The sequence below is a fragment of the Chlorocebus sabaeus genome, chromosome 23, assembly GCF_047675955.1.
Source record: "Chlorocebus sabaeus isolate Y175 chromosome 23, mChlSab1.0.hap1, whole genome shotgun sequence".
In the NCBI taxonomy this organism is placed as follows: Eukaryota; Metazoa; Chordata; class Mammalia; order Primates; family Cercopithecidae; genus Chlorocebus; species Chlorocebus sabaeus.
Window position 1 is genome coordinate 6,283,199 of NC_132926.1, and position 18,318 is coordinate 6,301,516.

Below are 18,318 nucleotides of genomic sequence, written 5' to 3' on the forward strand. Positions count from 1 at the left end.
CAGGCCCCATGGGGACACTCAGACCAGAGCTGGACATGTGGCCCCAAGTGGACACCCAGGACCCAGGTGGATACCTATACCCCAGGTTGACATGAAGACCCAGGACTCCAGGCTTCAAGGGGCCACCAGGCCCCAGGTGGCTGTGGAGGCCCCAGGTGGACATCAGGTACCAAGCTGACACCCAGGGCACAGGTGGACACAAGGCCCCAGAGGATCAACAAGTTCAAGGTGGACATAGGCCCCAGGGGGACACCAGGTCCCAGGTAAACAACAGTAACCAGGTGGATACTGTTGTTTCCACCCCAGGTAGAAACCAGGCAGAAATCAGGCCCCAGTAACACACCAGGCCTCAGGAGGATACCTCGGAACCTGGTAGACATGAGGCCCTAGCTGGACACGAAGATCCAAGTGGACATTAGGCCCCAAGTGTTCACTGAGGCCCCAGGTAAATGCCCAGGTCCCAGGCCAAAACCAGGCCCCTGAAGGACACCCAGGCCCCAGGTGGACATAGAGTCTCAGGTGGACACTTGACTCTAAGTGGACATCAGGTCCTGGGTGGACACAGGCCCCAGGTGGATACCTTGGCTCCTGGTGAATATTGGACCCCAGGTGCACATCTAGGTCCCATGTGGACATCCGGGCCCAGGACGTCCTTAGGCACCAAGAAACACTCAGGCCTCAGCTGGACATCTGGTTGCAGGTTGACACCCAGGCCTCAGGTGGACACCAGGTGCTAGGAGAACTTCAGGCCCCTGCTACAATCAAGCCCAGGGTGGACACCCAGGCCTTATACCAGGTCCCAGGTTTTACATTTTATAAAAATAGAAAAGTTAGCCGGGCCTTGTGAGGCATGCCTGAATCCCAGCTACTCCGGAGGCTGAAGCAGTGGAATGTCTTGAACCCAGGAGGGGGAGGTTGCAGTGAGTCAAGATTGTGCCACTGCACTTCAGCCTGGGCGACAGAGGGAGAATCCATCTCAAAAAAGAAAATAATATTCTCTGCATAATTAATTTGTATTTTTGACTGATAAAGCACACCAGAGTTGAACATATTCTTATTAATATGAGTCATGTTTAAGAAAAACTAGAATCCAAAATTTGAACCTCAGCAAATCAATACCAGTCATTACTTAGATAGCATAAAAATAAGAAAGAGTGGCCATAGGTTATGACAATATTTGTGTTTAACTTGTAGAGAATTTACACGTTCATTTAAATTCTAAGGTTAAAATATTTTGTGAATGATTAATTTTCTTCTTGTAAAATCTATTCGGAATATAGTAGTCCTCCTTATCCGTCGGGGATACATTTCAGCATCTTCAGTGGATGCCTGAAACCACAGACAGTACTAAATCCAATATAGATTACCTTTTTTTCTATACACACATGCTCTATGATTAACTTTTACCTTTTTACTCAAAAGGAACACTTCACAGCTTCCCTTTGGCAGTTTTGAACTGCAGCGTCTGTACTTTTGCACTTTGGGGCCATTCTTAAGTAAAACAAGAGTTCTTTGAACACAAACACCGCAATATCTCAATTGTGGATCTGACGACCCAGAGGGCTGCTAAGTGACTAACAAGTGGGTAAGGTAGGCAGGTAGATGTTGTGGGCAAAGAGATGATTCACGTCCTGGGTGGGCCCGAGTAGAGAAGGATGACAGGAGCTCCCATCACACTACTCGGAACAGCACGCAAGTTAAAAGTTGTCAATTGTTTATCTGTGGACTTTTCATTTAATATTTTCAGGACAGAATTACCTGTAGGTAAGTGAAACCACAGAAGCCAAATGCAGCTTACATAGTACTACAGTATTAGAAAGAGATGTTAACACAAATGATCATGCTGTCACAGCCCCTGGTGTGCTGTTACTCACATTTTAAAACAAAATCATCCATTATAAAAGATAGTCTGTTAAAGTGAGGAGTACAGTGCTACTACGTTAGATTGCACGTATGTTGGAAAATATTCTCTGTTAAAACGCAGCCCTCAATTTCCAAGCTGTTTTTTCAGTTTTAAAACTGGCTTTTATTGGCTGGACGTGGTGGCTCACACCTATAATCCCAGCACTTTGGGAGACCAAGGCGGATGGATCACGACGTCAGGAGTTCAAAACCAGCCTGCCCAACATGGTGAAACTCTGTCTCTACTAAAAATACAAAAAAATTAGCCAGACACTAGCCAGGCATGGTGGCTCACGCCTGTAATCCCAGTACTTTGGGAGGCTGAGGCGGGTGGATCACGAGGTCAGGAGTTCGAGACCAGCCTGGCCAATATGGTGAACCCCCGTCTCTACTGAAAATACAAAAATTAGCTGGGCGTAGTGGTGTGCGCCTGTAGTCCCAGCTGCTTAGGAGGCTGAGGCAGGAGAATTGCTTGAACCCAGGAGGCAGAGGTTGCAGTGAGCCAAGATTGCACCACTGCACTCCAGCCTGGGCGACAGAGCAAGACTCCGTATATAAAAAAAAATTAGCCAGACACCAAATGCCAGGGTGTCTGGGCAGAAGACAGTTGGACCAATGAGATCTTGTATAGCCCAGAAAGAGGAGGTGAAATGCCCAGGGACACACAGTAAAGCAGTGCTGGGGACCTGCAGCCCACTTTGACCCCACTGGCAGCCGTCTCTGATCCACCTCTGTTCCGTGGTTTCTCCCCACCCTAAAGGTTCTACTCTGCTCTTGTGCCTCAAACCTACTTCAACTGTACAGACATCAAGGAAGCCTTCCCTGGCCTCAGCTTGAGGGGGAGCTTCCTCTGTCTGAGCCAGATCCTAAAACCAGTAAATGGACATTCTAAGGAGACAGGTTTTGGCTTAACCCAAGAAAGGACTTCCTGGGAACTGAGGCTCTCCAGACAGGCCATGAACTACCTGAGGATGTAGTGAGCGCACTATGACCAGAGGTATGCAAGCAGACGGGGAACCAATGTGGCATGGGCTGCTCTGAAATAACATATGATGCAGCACTTGGCATGAGCTCCAGCACCTGGTCAGCAAGCACCTCATCAATGTTTATCTTATCTTTGTCCCATCAGAGATGATGAGTATCCCGTCCCTCAGGGAAATCAAGCAGAGGCTCTAGGATTACTGGACTCTTTGAGTGCCTGGCACAGGAGTCCGTCCAGAGCAGGTGGGTACTCGCAGTGTTTGATAGACTGAATGACCCCTGCCATCCGGTCACATACGCAAGTGAGGAGCCTGCTCACCTTGAGGTGCCCCAGGTGCATGTGAGTCCGCTCAAACATGTGCAGAAAGTACTTGACTTTACTCTTGTCTGCGATGATGTACACAACCGCTTTCCTCTTGAAGCCGGCGTCCAGCAGGTCCTTGAAGATGTCCACATCAGTGAACATGTCCATGACCACAGCTATCACCTGGGAGCAAGAAGAGAGACAGGGGCCTGTCAGACAGCACAGCAGTGGGGACAGGGTGCTTCAGCAGAATGCACAGCCCTCCCATGCCACCAGCCTCTCACGGGTGCCCACTCTGGCCCCACTCCTGGAAGCTCAGGATTGGGACCAGGAAGTGAGGGACATGGGGTCTCTCTTGCCCTGAAGTTCTAGCTGCAGCGCCAGCTCTGGACTCACCAGGGGCCCTGTGTTGATGCATTCCCAGGCCTGGGCTGGCTACATGCCGCCCTCCTCGTAACACCTGGGGATGCTGAGATGAACGAGATGTGTCAATGGCCACGGAGAAGGGCAGCAGCTGGTGTGGTCACTTTCTGGGGCCTCCCCTGCATCCCTGGGCTGGAGTGGACAGAATGACAGAAAAACAAAAAACCTGAACAGACCAATAATGAGTAATGCAATTAAAGCAGTAAAAAAGTCTTCAGTCAAAGAAACACACAAGAATCATGGTTTTACTGCTGAATTCAACCAAATGTTTTTAAAACAGCTAATACCAATTTTACTCAAAATAGTTCCCCAAAAAATGAAGAGGAAGGAATACTTCCAAACTTGTTCTATGAGGCCAGCATTACCTTGGTACAAAAAGCAGACCAAAACACAACACAGAAAGAAAACCACAGGGAAATATTCCTGACGAACATAGATGCAACAAATCCTCAGTAAAATACTTGAAAAGTGCATTTGACAAGACAATAAAAAGATCATCTGCCATGATCAGGTGGGATTCATCTGAGGAATATGAGGATGATTCAATAAACACAAATAAATAAATGTGCTACATCACATTCAGTGAATCAAGAAAAAAAACCATAAAATCATTTCTGTGGATGCTGAAAAAAATTCAACATTCCTTCATAATAAAAATTCAAAAAATGAGTACAGAAAAAACCATATCTCAGCACAGTCTACTACCTGGGGAGTAGGAGCGCTTTGGGGCCTGGCCCTTCCTAGGGTAGATAGGAAGCTGCTGGTTCTGTTTGGTACCGCAGGCCTCAGTGACAATGGTGGAGGTGCAGCCAGGGCAAGGAGGAGTCCTCTCCATTCTTCTGCAGTCTCCGGAGGGTGCCCTCCTCTTGCTGGTGCCTGAGCCAGGAGTGAGTGGCAGCACTGTCTCATTCTTAACAGAATTTAGGGGGTGACTATTTGTGTATCTTTTTGCTTGTTTTTCGTTTTTTTTTTTTTTTTTTTTTTTTTGAGACGGAGTCTCACTCTGTCGCCCAGGCTGGAGTGCAGTGGCCGGATCTCAGCTCACTGCAAGCTCCGCCTCCCGGGTTCACGCCATTCTCCTGCCTCAGCCTCCTAAGTAGCTGGGACTACAGGCGCCCGCCACCTCGCCCGGCTAGTTTTTTGTATTTTTTTAGTAGAGACGGGGTTTCACCGGGTTAGCCAGGATGGTCTCGATCTCCTGACCTCGTGATCCGCCCGTCTCGGCCTCCCAAAGTGCTGGGATTACAGGCTTGAGCCACCGCGCCCGGCCTGTTTTTCGTTTTGATAACTTATCCCTTAAGGAACAAAAGGCTTCTTTGGCTGGGTTTTGGTGTGGGAGGATCCCCTTCCCATGCAAGGCAAAGGGTGCTTTCCTGGTAAGGTGTGTGTTGGAGGGAGTTCACCAAGGGGAATAAAGGGAACCTCTCAGGAAGATGGCTGCTGTGGCAGAGCCCCACCTCTGGACAGCCTCTGGGCCACCTAGTTCCTCCTGTGGAAGAGAGGAGGCTTAGACCTGTATCACCTGTGTCATCAAACAGGTATCCTGGCTGGGCCAGTTGATTTGACCTTCCCACTTCTTCAGCCCACCTGCCCATGGTGTCACCTGGGGGAAGTGGATCCTCAGGCCACAGGGGCAGAGGCTTCTCTGGCGGGCTGATTGCTGAAGGGGGTTCTGTCCTGCCTGCTGCTCGGGAGGGCTTCTATGGCCAGGAACTGATGCTGGGACTCTTCTGTTGGTGTCCTGCTGCCTCTGTGTTGTCTCCAGGTTCTCAGGGACTCTCAGATCTGTGAAGACAAAAGGTTTCCTGGCTAGTTTGCATGGTGTGGTTGGGGTCACTTTTGCTACATGTCCCTCAGGCACCCTAGTGCCTCTGGGGGAAAAGGGAATTTTAGATTTACTAGAGAAAGAATGTGTCTATGTTGGCTCCTTATTGTTAGCAGACTTCCGAACAGTTCCACCCTAAGGTCATGGCGGAATGGTCGCCTCTTGTTGGATAGACTCCCGCTCCATTGTGGAAGAAACAGCTTAACTGGGCTGTGTTTTCTTGCTAGCTTGAAGGTAGAAAACGCTAGGTTTTTGTCTCTTTTTTCAGTTGAGTTATGGAAGTGCCATGCATAGCCACAAAACAATTCCTTCAGTTCTGGAGACGTTAGACTGTCTTCTTTCTAGCACCATCCAGCATTCTCCTTTCAGTGGGATAATAAGGGAGGGTTCCTGATCTAACAGGAAAGGTGTTCTTATATTGTACAACAAGAAACATGAACTAATGCTGAAAAATTTAGTCGTTCTTTTAAATTTAGAAACCCCTTATTATATTTATAATATTTGAAACCAGTAAAATTAAGATATCATAATTAAGATAATCTTTTAAGATTTTACATTAATTAGCATTTAGCAGATGACCATAACAAATTACTTTTATGATGTTACATTAATTGCCAATTACAGATTTCTTCCTGGTTATTACAAATCTGTTTGCAAAATTTTATTTTGTCATTTATTAAATTTTTGTATAATTAGTTGCTACATCACAGGTATACAAAGTTAGCAATGTTAAGCATGGTTACAAATACTTAAATTCAGTTTTAGTGTCTTATTTTTTATTAATAGTCTAAAACTTATAAAATGCTTTGTGCATTAGTATTGGTAACATTTTTTAGTATGAATTATCATTTCAAAAATGTTAAGAACATAGCTTTCCCATCTTTTTTTTTTTTTTTTTTTTGAGGTGGAGTCTTGCTCTGTCGGCCAGGCTGGAGTGCAGTGGCACGATCTCTGCTCACTGCAACCTCTTCCTCCCGGGTTCAAGTGATTCTCCTGCCTCAGTCTCCTGAGTAGCTGGGATTACAGGCACGCACCACCATGCCTGGCTAATTTTTGTGTTTTCAGTAGAGACGAAGTTTCACCATATTGGTCATGCTGATCTCAAACTCCTGAACTCAGGTGATCCACCTGGCTTGGCCTCCCAAAGTGTTGGGATTACAGGTGTGAGCCACCACACCCAGCCTATTTATTTATTTTAGAGACAGGGTCTTCCTCTGTTGCCCAGGTTGAAGTGCCGTAGTGTAGTCATAACTTACAGCAGGTTCAAACTCTGGGGCTCAAGAGATCCTCCTGCCATGGCCTCCCAAAGTGCTAGGATTACAGGCATGGGCCCTGTGCCTGGCCTAAATTGTAGTACTTTTGCAATTTGCCTTAAACGAGGGCTGATGTCTGGGCAAGGTCTGCTGCGGGCCTCCCACATGCAGGCAGTCTCTGTGCTGCGCCCTCCACCAGCGCTGAGGGTCACTTGCCCACAGGCACCCCTCTCCTTTCCCCTCTGGGAAAGGCCAGGACAAATGACTTTTGAGGTTACCTGAGGGACTTTGTGTGGAAAAGGGTGTGAAGCTGAAGATGATGGCCTCAGTGCTCAAAGGGGAACACTTCCCACAGGTGTATGGAAGCCACAGGCCTGACAGTGGGGTCCTGGTCTTGGGGGTCTCAATCACCTGGTCACCCATTCCCCCCTCACTTAGGCATCCACCTAGCAGGCTGCTCACACCCCCTTCCATCTGTCTGTGCTCAGCCAATCACGCAAGCCAGGGTTACAGCCCTCCCTGCCCTGGGCCCTGGCTCCATGAAGCACCATGGGCCTTGGAAGACCTCCCCAAATCATCCCATGTCCCCAGCATCTTCTGCCAAGGCAGGAGTTTCCCCGGGCCCCTGCTCTGGCCACTTCCTTGGCACAGTTTGTAGCTGTGCCTGACACAGCCCACCTACCTGGCTTCTGTCCCAAACCCGCAGCCAGGCCATGTGACAGCCGCTGCCTGTGCCCAAACATTCATCCAGCCCCACCCAGGAGAGCCAGACACTCACACAATCTCACCCACACATCCTTACCCACCTGGCCTTGCCACTCCCCCACCCCACCCTCCCTCTAAACCTACTGGGGCAGCAGCTTCCCCTACCTTCCGCTTGCTCCACCTCCTCCTAGAGCTGGGTCACACAGTTTCCCTCACCTTTGGCAGGTTGGTCATGGCCCTGGCAGGTCTGAGGACAGGATGGGCACAGGACTGGGTGCAGCATAGAAAGGTCAGGGAGTGCAGCCTCCTCCTCTGTGCCAGCTGCCAGGCCCTGGAGCTTACTAGGCTGATAGGGACAAAGAATGCACCAGAGGGGACAGTGACCATTGTCCCCGGGTTAGTCCACCACAGAACTGATGGGAGGTTCACAGATGTACTGAGTGCCCTGTTGCATTGGTCCTCAGGGGCAGGTGCTGAGATGGAGTTAGGAGAGCAAAGGGGAGGAAGGGAGCTGCGCATAGTGTCTCATGCCTGTAAATCCTAGCACTTGCAGAGGCCAAGGTGGGAGGATTTCTTGAGGCCAGGAGTTTGAGACCAGCCTGGGCAAAATAGTGAAACTTTGTCTCTACGAGAAAAAAAAAAAAAAATAGCCAGGCATGGTGGCTGTATTCCCTGCTACTCAGGAGACTAAGGTGTGAGGATCAGTTGAGCCCAGGAGTTGGAGGTTGCAGTGAGGTATGATCATGCCACTGCACTCCAGCCTGGGCAACAGAGCAAGACCCTGTCTCAAGAAGAAAAAAAAAATGGGGAAGAAGGGGATTGGGCAGAGGGCACCAGCAGAGGAGCTCTGGATCTAAGTGCCTGACAGAGGAGTCCCCTGTTAGACAGACAAGGCCCTGATACCACTTGCTCAGTCACTGGCCAGCAGGGAAGAGGGTGACCTCGATCGGAGAGCTGAGGGGACCCTGAAGGTGCTGACAACTGGGCAGTGATGAGTCCTTCCAAAGGGGCATCTCGCCTTCCCCACTCGGTCATGCTGGGCCAGGCCGGGTAGCGGGTGCCCTGGGCTGCAGACATTAAGCCTCTAGAATGGAAGCTGGTTGACGGCAGGACTGCAGCCAGCTACTCTGGCCATGGAATACTCTGGTATTCCAGGACTACGTCTCTACTCTTGCCTCCCCGGTCTGTCACAGGCCAGGACCCACAAGGCCCATGGCATGCTTCAGTGAATGTGTACAGGAATGAGGGAATGAACTTCTTCGAAAGAAGTTCCTGTGTGGTGAGATTCTTACAACTACAGCTCAACTAACACAGTGCTGGGGGGACCTACTGGAGTTGACAAGATCCTCTAGGGGCACAAGTGGCAATGGCTGTGCACCAGTGGCTGGATATTTCTGAAAAATGAAAAAAAATTAAACTAGTAGTCATTCAAGATGATGTAGAATTAATGTACTGAAAAGCATTGATGAACATGGTCCGGCTCAACAGGAAAGCTGCAGGAATCGTGCACACGTTCAATGCCCACGCAGCCACTGACATCACTGGCTTCGGGGTCACAGGTACAGAATGTGACCAAGCAGCAAAGGGGCTCTCTTTTTAAAGGTGCTTTGATAGGCAGGCACGGTGGCTCATGCCTGTAATCCCAGCACTATGGGAGGCCGAGGTAGGCAGATCACCGGAGACTGTGAGTTCGAGACCAGCCTGACCAACATGGAGAAACTCCATCTCTACTAAAAATACAGAAAATTAACCAGGCATGGTGGCACATGTCTGTAATCCCAGCTACTTGGGAGGCTGAGGTAGGAGAATCACTTGAACCTGGGAGGTGGAGATTGCGGTGAGCCGAGATCGCGCCATTGCACTCCACCCCGGGCAACAAGAGCAAAACTGTCTCTAAATAATATAAAATAAAAAGTGTTTTCACATATGACAGACATTACCAATAGTGTCAAATAGCAGTTGGTGTCTTTTCATTTTATGTATGTTTATCATATAAGTCTGTTTTTTTTAGTGTTTTGAATGGTTTTCTGGAAAGACAGCATTTAAGTGGCACAGGATGGTATCCTAGTGTAAGAGCGTTGCTTGAATCCTTTGTCTTTGAAAAGCCTACTCTTGGACCGGGCATGGTGGCTCACGCCTGTAATCCCAGCACTTTGGGAGGCCAAGGCAGGTGGATCATGAGGTCAAGAGATTGAGACCATCCTGGCCGACACGGTGAAACCCCGTCTTGGCCGGTCACGGTGGCTCACACCTGTAATCCCAGCACGTTGGGAGGCTGAGGTGGGCGGATCATGAGGTCAAGAAATTAAGACCATCCTGTGAATGGTGAAACCCCATCTCTACTAAAAGTACAAAAAATTAGCCGGGTGTGGTGGCGGGTACCTGTAGTCCCAGCTACTCAGGAGGCTGAGGCAGGAGAATGGCGTGAACCCGGGAGGCAGATAAACCCTGTCTCTACTAAAAATACAAAAAAATTAGCCGGGCATACTTACGGGCACCTGTAGTCCCAGCGACTTGGGAGGCTGAGGCAGGAGAATCACTTGAACCTGGGGGACAGAGGTTTCAGTGAGCCGAGATTGTGCCACTGCCCTCCAGCCTGGTGAGAGAGTGAGACCCTGTTTCCAAAAAAAAAAAAAAAAAGAAAAAGAAAAAGAAAAAAAGAAAAGAAAAAAGAAAAGAAAAGAAAAAAGAAAAGCCTAGTTTTGTCACTCAAGAGCATCTCACACCCAGGACAGTTTCCAGTACTGGATTCTGTTCAACACAGTAAGTGCTTCATTGCATAAAAAACACTTTGAAGACAAAAAGAAATTTCATTTTTTGTAGCCTTCCTGATATTTATAGTAATACTATTAACTGTTTATTGACAACAAAAATGACATATTTGCAATGTGATGATGTGATGTAATTAGTTTTTTGGTTTTTGTTTTTTTTTTTTAACCGAGTTTTGCTCTTGTTGCCCAGGCCAGTGTGCAGTGGCAGAATCTCAGCTCACTGGCACCTCTGCCTCCCAGGTTCAAGCGATTCTCCTGCCTCAGCCTCCCTAAAGAGCTGGGACTACAGGCTCCGCCACCATGCCTAACTTTTGTACTTTTAGTAGAGACAGGTTTTCGTCATATTCGGCAGGCTGGTCTCCAACTCCTGACCTCAGGTGATCTGCCCATCTTGGCTTCCCAAAATGCTGGAATTATAGGCATGAGCCACAGCGCCCAGCCGAAATGTGATGTTTCTTATTGTAACAAGGAATTGCCTTTTAAAGGGAAGTTCATGTATTATACTCATTTGCAATATATAATTATACAAATAATTTTTAAATATAGTCAATAACAAAGATTGTTCTGTGTATGGTAGTGTTTAAAACCTTTTTTTTCCCCAAGATGGAGTCTCATCCGTTGCCCAGGCTGGAGTGCAAGAGCGTGATCTCGGCTCACTGCAACCTCTTCCTCCCGGGTTCAAGTAGTTCTTCTGCCTCAGCCTCCCGGGTAGCTGGGATTACAGGCGCGTGTCACCACACCTAGCTAATTTTTTATTTTTAGTAGAGATGGAGTTTTACCATGTTGGCCAGGCTGCTCTCGAACTCCCGACCTCAGGTGATCCTTTTATCTTAGCCTCCCAAAGTGCTGGAATTACAGGCGTGAGCGACTGCGCCCGGCCAATACATTTTTAAAAATTTTGTATACTGATTTCAGGCTTTTTATTTTCTTAAAAACAGCAGCTATTTAGCCTAATTCTTAGCAGTGTTTTGATCTCTGGGCCAGTAGTATTTTATACATGCTTTTTGTGATCTGTGTTCACAATCTGCATTGCCAATGTTGCAGCTCAAACGTAAGCTCGGCTTGTTATTCAATAAATATTTAATTTTTAAACTTGCTTCTGTATGGCTAGGTGCAATGGGTCATGCCTGTAATCCCAGCACTTTGGGAGACTGAGGTGGGTGGATCATGTGAGGTCAGGAGTTCCAAGACCAGCCTGGTCAAAAACTCCATCTCTTCTAAAAGTAAATAGTGTATAAGCCCTGGGTCCTACGCTCTGGGTATAAGCACCGGGTCCTAGGCACTGGGTATAAGACTTGGTCCTATGTTCACCCCAGGACCCCCTAGCACAGGTCTAGTGGCTTCTTGTTATTAGAGGTGAATGTGATCCTGCACACCATTTCTTTGGGGGAAAACTGGATTCTTTGGGGCTCCAATTCGTCTATGTTGCTGGCTCTCCTAGGCTGTCAGTACCACATCCCACATTCTCCTGTGTACGGGGGGAAGGGCACCCCAGGCACTCCCTTCACACTTCCCCCATGAAGCTGAAAGTGGCCAAATTCTCCCATAGAAGTTTCCTGCTTCCTTGAATAAACATAGAAATTGATCATCCCAGCCTAAAGAAAGTTACATTTGTCTCAGTGGAGTTGTTTTCTTGGGAAATCTCCCAGAGAACGGTAGGGAGCTGAAACTTACCAGCTCGGGGCCTGACAGTGAGAGCCTGCCCCTCACCCCTCCCGCACCCCTCTGGAGCGCCTCAGCCACCTGGTGTCTGTTGACCAACGCCTCTGCCTCCCTCCTCCCTAACTCTTGTTTTCCCACAACTGGTTACCTTTCTTCCCGGCCAGGCCTCCGGGACCCCCACCCTCTGCACTGCTCTGGATGCTGACAAAGGCTCTCCTGCCCGCTCCCTGCCCAGCTCCTCCCCTCCTCCTGCCTTTGACCATGCAGAGGCCGAGCTCCACGGTGCTTCTGCCTCTGAGAAATAGCTGGGGGTGCGCTGCAGGGGAGCCTGGAGCATGGGTAGGGGAAGGGGTTTTGGGGAGAGGGCGTTGTTCTCAGAGTCCTCTGTGTGGCAAACCCCAGGAGTACCAGATGTTGCATCTCCACCTGGCTTCCCTGCCCGCTGTGCAGTAGAAAGGGCGCACGTGGTGAAAGGAGCGGCTGTGCTTGCAGAGGTGCACGGACCCAGCTACTGGTGGCCTTTCCAGCACCCGCCCGTCTTCCACCTGTCTGGCTGCTACCGCGCCATGCTCCTGCCCGTGCCCAGTGGCGTCTGACTCCCGTCCGCGTCCTGACCCCATTCTGCACCTGCGCGCCCCGCTCCTACCTAAGGCAGACCGGCGCCCGCTCCTACTCGCCGCCTGGAGCTGCCCCTTCCGGCTCCTTCGGAGCAGCCGGCACCCGCCTGGCCCAACAGTGATCAGAGTAGGGCGCGCAGCCGCTGAATGCTCTGGAGTCCCTGCCCGGAGGTGCCACGCCCGCGTCGGCCACACCCGGGCTGGCATGGGGCTGCGGGACTTAGCGCCGCACCCCACCGACCAGAGCCACCGTCCCTACAGCCGCGGCCCCAGCGCGCACTGGGGATAGCAAAGACGACATCCGGTGCTGCCGCGGCTGCTCGGCAAGTCAGTCTTGCTGGTTACAGGCGCCCGCACCGGCCAGCGCAAAGGTGGCCCGGAGTGCCAAGTGGCGGAGCCAAGGCTTTGAGCACCACTTTTCTGCTTGCGCTGGGCAGGGGGCTGCATGTGATCGGCCACCTGGCCTTGGCCGGGAGCGCACTGGTGGCGGGCAGCGGGCAGGTCTCTGGCAGGAGCAGGCGCCCGTCGGCAGCGGGGCCAGTGCTCAGAACCTAGCGCTGTGGGAGTTCCCAGTGTGGTTGTCCCAAGCGCCAAAGCCGGTATCCTGAAGGAACCAGGACAGCTCTTTCAGGGCAGGTGTGGGCGAAGGGGCAGGGAGGGAGCCCAGGAAGCCGCGACAGGCACCGGGGTCTGTTTTTGCAGGAGGTGGCACAGTCCTGGTTTTTTAAAAAATTGTATTTCTTTATGCTTTAAGTTCTGGGGTACATGTGCAGAATGTGCAGGTCCGTTAATAGGTATACATGTGCCATGGTGGTTTGCTGCACCCATCAACCCGTCATCAACATTAGGTATTTCTAATGCGATCCCTCCCCCCGGCCCCAACAGGGCTCAGTGTGTGATGTTCCCCTCCCTGTGTCCACGTATTCTCATTGTTCAGCTCCCACTTATGAGAACACGTGGTGTTTGGTTTTCTGTTCCTGTTTGCTGAGAATGTTTTCCAGCTTCATCCATGTCCCTCCAAAGGACACGAACTCATCCTTTTTTGCATTCTATGGTGTATATGTGTCACATTTTCTTTATCCAGTCTATCATTGATGGGGATTTGGGTTGGTGCCAAGTCTTCACTATTGTGAACATTGCGGCAATAAACATACGTGTGCATGTGTCTTTATAGTAGAATGACTGATAATCTTTTGGGTATATACCCAGTAATGGGATTTTCTAGTTCTAGATCCTTGATGTGGAGAAATAGGAACGCTCTTACACTGTTGGTAGGAGTGTAAATTAGTTCAACCATTGTGGAAGACAGTGTGGCGATTCCTAGTTTCCTTTTTGACCTCTACCTTCCTCATTCCTCCTCCAGCTCTGCCGCTTTAGTTGGCAGAGGAGTGCAGGGGCTCTCTTTGGCAAGGTTGCTTTGCTCTCCTGCATTTTTGCCACCCTGGTCTTTAAAAAGCTAAAAGCCTGTTGTTTCTGGGGTGGGCTCCCTTGGAGGGGTGCAGTGGGCTGTGACCCAGCCTGTAGCCTGGGAGTTCTGTGCCACTGTCTGGCAGGGCACCTGAAGATGTAGCTTTGGGGCCATGGGAGGCTCAGGGCCAACACTTACGGGTGCAAGTTTTTGGCCTGGGTATCAGGAGCCAGCGGGCTGCACTGAGGACTAGGTGCAGGGTGTGGCACAGAGTTGAGTGTCGGGGGCAGAGTTGCTGCAGTGCAGAGGACAGAGGCCAAATTCTCCTATAGAATATGTTTACTGCTTCTTTGAATGAATGTGGAAATTGCTCCTCCCAGTTTTAAAGTTACATTTCAGTGGAGTTGGTTTCTCAGGAAACCTCCCAAACAACAGCAGGAAATTCAAGAGGTGGTGCGGGGGGTGGGGTGGTCCTGGGCATCAAAAGGCAGGGGTGACAGAGCAGGAGCACCATCATCTCAAACACTGCCACTTTAACTTCCAGCTCCCTTTCTAGCCCCATGCATTTCAAGGAAATCACTTCACTTCTAACTACAAGCAGCAGCCAGAAAGAGCAAGACAGTGAAACACAGATAAGACAGCTCAGGCACAGAGGGAGGTGGCGGGAAAGTCTCTCAAGTAACTGCCAAACTTCACCCTCATAACAATGGGCCCCAGTAAACCAGTGGGCCTTAAGCACAGTCCTTTCCCTTCAGGTGCACTAAAATATCGGGAAGCTACAAGCAGACTCAGGGGAAGACGGAAGTATGCCTGCAGCTGCAGCAAGATGTACGAGCGCACACACACAACTGTCCCGCCAGGTAAGCACGGCAAAGAGACACACAGGCAGTGCAGCCTCTGATAAACTTTCCCACCCTGAATCCTTAAAAACTCTTAGCCTGTAAGGGAGTGCGGGTTCCGACCTAACTTTGTCATTAGTCCCTCCCAGGTTTGAAATCAACCTGTTGACTATTGAGCCACCCTCCTTCTGAGATGGAGATGTTTATAACTTGGGAAACTGAGGCTCAGAGAGTCGACTAAGGGAAGGCAAGAAAAGGAGGCAGAGCCCCCTGCAGGCCCTCCTCACCCAAGGAACTGAGAGAAGCCCGGACCAGGGTCTGCCTTGCAACCCACTCTGCCTCCACCTCCCTTTGTGGGACCTCGGGGTGGCCCTATTTCCCCTGTGCTGGTTGAACTCCTTTTTGCTGCCTGATGTTTTGGATCCTGAGCCCACACCCAGGCAGGGCAGTCTCCTCTCCCTGTAGTTGCCAAGGCCAGCAGGCCCCAGGCTTCACACCTCTGTCCTCTACTGGGCCACCCTCAAGTCCCTGGGTGTGCACATGGAATAAGGTGTGCATCTGTGTTCACACATGTGAACACAGGTATATGCATATGTGCATGTATGCAAGTGCACAGGGGGGCAGGGGCACCCACTTGGGGCTCCTCAGATCTTTTCCCCAGGAGAAAACCATATCCCCACCCTGGTGTCAGCTGTCCACTCAAGCCCCCCAAGGGTGGGGGTGGGGAGAAGGGAAAAGTGCGTGGGATGCCAGGCAGCAGTGCAGGCTCAGATGGGCCCTGAGGTGGTCACAGAGCTGAGCCAGGCATCCAGTCTGGGCAGCAGCCAAGATGTGGCCAGAGTGGTTCCTGGGAGGTGGAGGGATGCCATCCAGGCCCACCCCCTTCCCTCTTCATTCTCCCGGGACAGTCACAGGAGCTTGTTTGTTGCTCAAAGTTCCCCTCAGCCCCTCCCTAACTACAATGTCCCTTCCCTGGGCATAGGCCCGAGTGTGAAGCCTGTGTAGCTGCTAGGAATAGAAACGGGGCTCGTATGCACTCAAGGGAGCCAACTCCAGCTCTGTAAAGCCTGGCAGGGGTGGGTGGCAGGCAGCAGAAAGTCCAGTGGTTCAGGGTACCTCTCATGGGCTGGCTGCCCACACCATCTATCCCTCAGCAGGACAGCTCTGGACATAGCAGTTGGCCAAGTCCAAGCCAGCCCATCTTGGCAACTCCTCCTCCTGCCTGCCAGGGTGACTTCATTTTTTGAGGTCTGCAGTGATACACAGATCACTGCTTCAGTCGTGAGCTCAGCCAAGACACAAGAGAAACAGGAGGGGCTGGCCCCGGGGCACCCCAGGCACAGCGTCCTGGGCCCTCCCACCCCATGGCCTTCCCTTTCTCCATCTCTCCGTGGCTGGGTGCAGGGCAGACCTCAAGGGGCAGCTGGGGGATGCGGAAAGAACAGGGACTTTCCCCACGGAAGCCCAGAACCCACATCCAACCTCACCCCAGGGACCCCAGCACAGGTCGGCTTCCCCTTGTTAGAGGTGAATGTCATCCTGGGCATCATGTCTCTGGGGGAAAACGATTCTCTGGGGCGCCATGCTGGCTCTGCTAAGTCCCACATCCTGTGTAGAGAGAAGGGCACTCCCTCCACACTCCCCCCAGGAGACGGAAAGCAGCCAAATTCTCCTATAGAATATGTTTACTGCTTCTTTGAACGAATGTGGAAATTGCTCCTCCCAGTTTTAAAGTTACATTTCAGTGGGGTTGGTTTCTCAGGAAACCTCCCAAACAACAGCAGGAAATTCAAGCTTACCAGCTCGGGGCCTGACAGTGAGCCCTGCCCCTTACCCCTCCGGACTGCCTTAGCCACCTGGTGCTTGTTGACCAATGCCTCGGCCTCCCGCCCCCTGCCCACCTAACTCTTGCTTTTCCAAACCTGGTTACACATTTTTTCCCAGGCCAGGCCTCCAGGACCCCCACCCTCTGCACTGCCCTGGATGCTGACAAACGCCCCCCAGTCCCCATCTTCTACTTCCTCCCGCCTCTGGCCCCAGAAGCTGAGCTCCACTGAGCCTCTGCCTCAGGAAAAATGGCCAGGGTGTGCTCTGGTTGGGAGAGCCTGGAGCATGGGGTAGGGATGGGGGGTTGGCGGGGAGTGTTATTCTCAGAGTTCTCTGGGTCGCAACTCCAGCAGTCCCAGATCTTGCATCCCTGCACAGCTCCCCTGCTGTCTTTGTGCAGCAAAAAGGTCAAAGCACAGGGACTGCAAAGCAGGTGCACCTGGTTAAAGGAGGAGCTGTGCGTGCACAGGTGAGTAGACCCAGGCTACTGGTAGCCTTCACCAGCACCACACCTGCTCCCACCTACCTCTGCCTGACAGCTTTGCTCCTACCCGCGCCCTGCTCTTACCCCTGCACGGTCCGTGGCCCACGCCCCACTCCTGCTCCTGTCCCGCCCGCACTCCTCTCCTGCATACCACCTGCGTGCTGCCCCTGCCCACTCCTGTCGCCCAGGGCTGAAGGGCTTCTCAAGCATCGCCAGAGTGGGCACCGAGACCGAGGAGGCGCTGAGAGTGAGGGCTGTGAGCACATTGTCACCTCTCACCTTGACCACAGTGTCCCTCGGGTCCACCAAGCCCTGGGCAGGCATGGGGCGACGGGCTGACCGCCGCACCCCGCCCCGGAGAGCTGCCGGCCAGAGCCATCGTCCTTTCTGCAGCGACACTGGTGGGCTCAGCAGCTGGGGGGCAGGGAGGGGGAATCAGGGTGACAAGTAATTACATTTATTTATTTTGAAACGGAGACTTACTGTGTCACCCAGGCTGGAGTACAGTGGCGCGATCTTGGCTCACTGCAAGCTCTGCCTCCTGGGTTCACGCCATTCTCTTGCCTCAGCCTCACGAGTAACTGGGACTACAGGCGCCCACCACCATGCCCGGCTAAGTTTTTGTATTTTTGGTAGATAACACGGGGTTTCACCGTGTTAGCCAGGATGGTGTCGATCTCCTGACCTTGTGATCTGCCTGCCTCAGCCTCCCAAAGTTCTGGGATTATAGGCGTGAGCCACCGCGCCTGGTCAAAATTATCCATTTTTCAGTGGGTGATTTGTGGCATTCAGCACCGTCACAGCCTTGCACAGGCATAGCCTCTGTGTAGTTCCAAGACATTTCCACGACCCCAAAAGGAAACCCCATCCCTATTAAACAGCTGCTCCCTGCTCCCCGCCTCCCCCGGCCCCTGGGTTCTGCCTCTGTGGCCTGGCCTCTTGTGGACATTTCATCTGGACTTTGGCTTCTGCCACTCAGCATAAGGTCTTCTGGGTTCCTCCACCCTGTGGAATGCGTCAGGCCCCCTTCCTGTGAGGGGTGAATAGTGTTCCATCACCCGTTCATCTGGGGACGGACATGTGGGTGCCTTCCACCCTTTGGCGATTATGCAAAGTGCTGTCAGGGACATTTGCGTTACAAATAGCTGAGTCTCTGCTGTCAGTTCTCTTGGGTATGTACCTAGGCCCCACGTGTGAAATTGCTGGGTCATTGTTTTGTTTTTTGAGGAGCTGCCACGCTGTTTTCTGCAGTGGTTGAACCGTGTTCCATTCCCAGCAGCAGTGCACGGGGGTCAGTGTTTATCACGTCCTCACCGC

At 51.4% G+C, this 18,318-nt stretch overlaps 1 protein-coding gene across 2 annotated transcripts in view; it reads right to left on the reverse strand.

Moving 5' to 3' along the window:
- Positions 1 to 3,354, reverse strand: part of LOC140709952 (uncharacterized) — a 41,267-nt gene extending 37,913 nt beyond the window's left edge. For both annotated transcript variants that reach the window (XR_012090774.1, XM_073010517.1), the window contains exon 1: positions 3,203 to 3,354. Coding sequence is in view for 1 of the 2 variants with exons in the window: in XM_073010517.1 (XP_072866618.1) it covers positions 3,203 to 3,339 (137 nt within the window). In the remaining variant the exon portion in view is untranslated. The remainder of the gene's footprint in view (positions 1 to 3,202) is intronic.
- Positions 3,355 to 18,318: the final 14,964 nt, after the last annotated feature.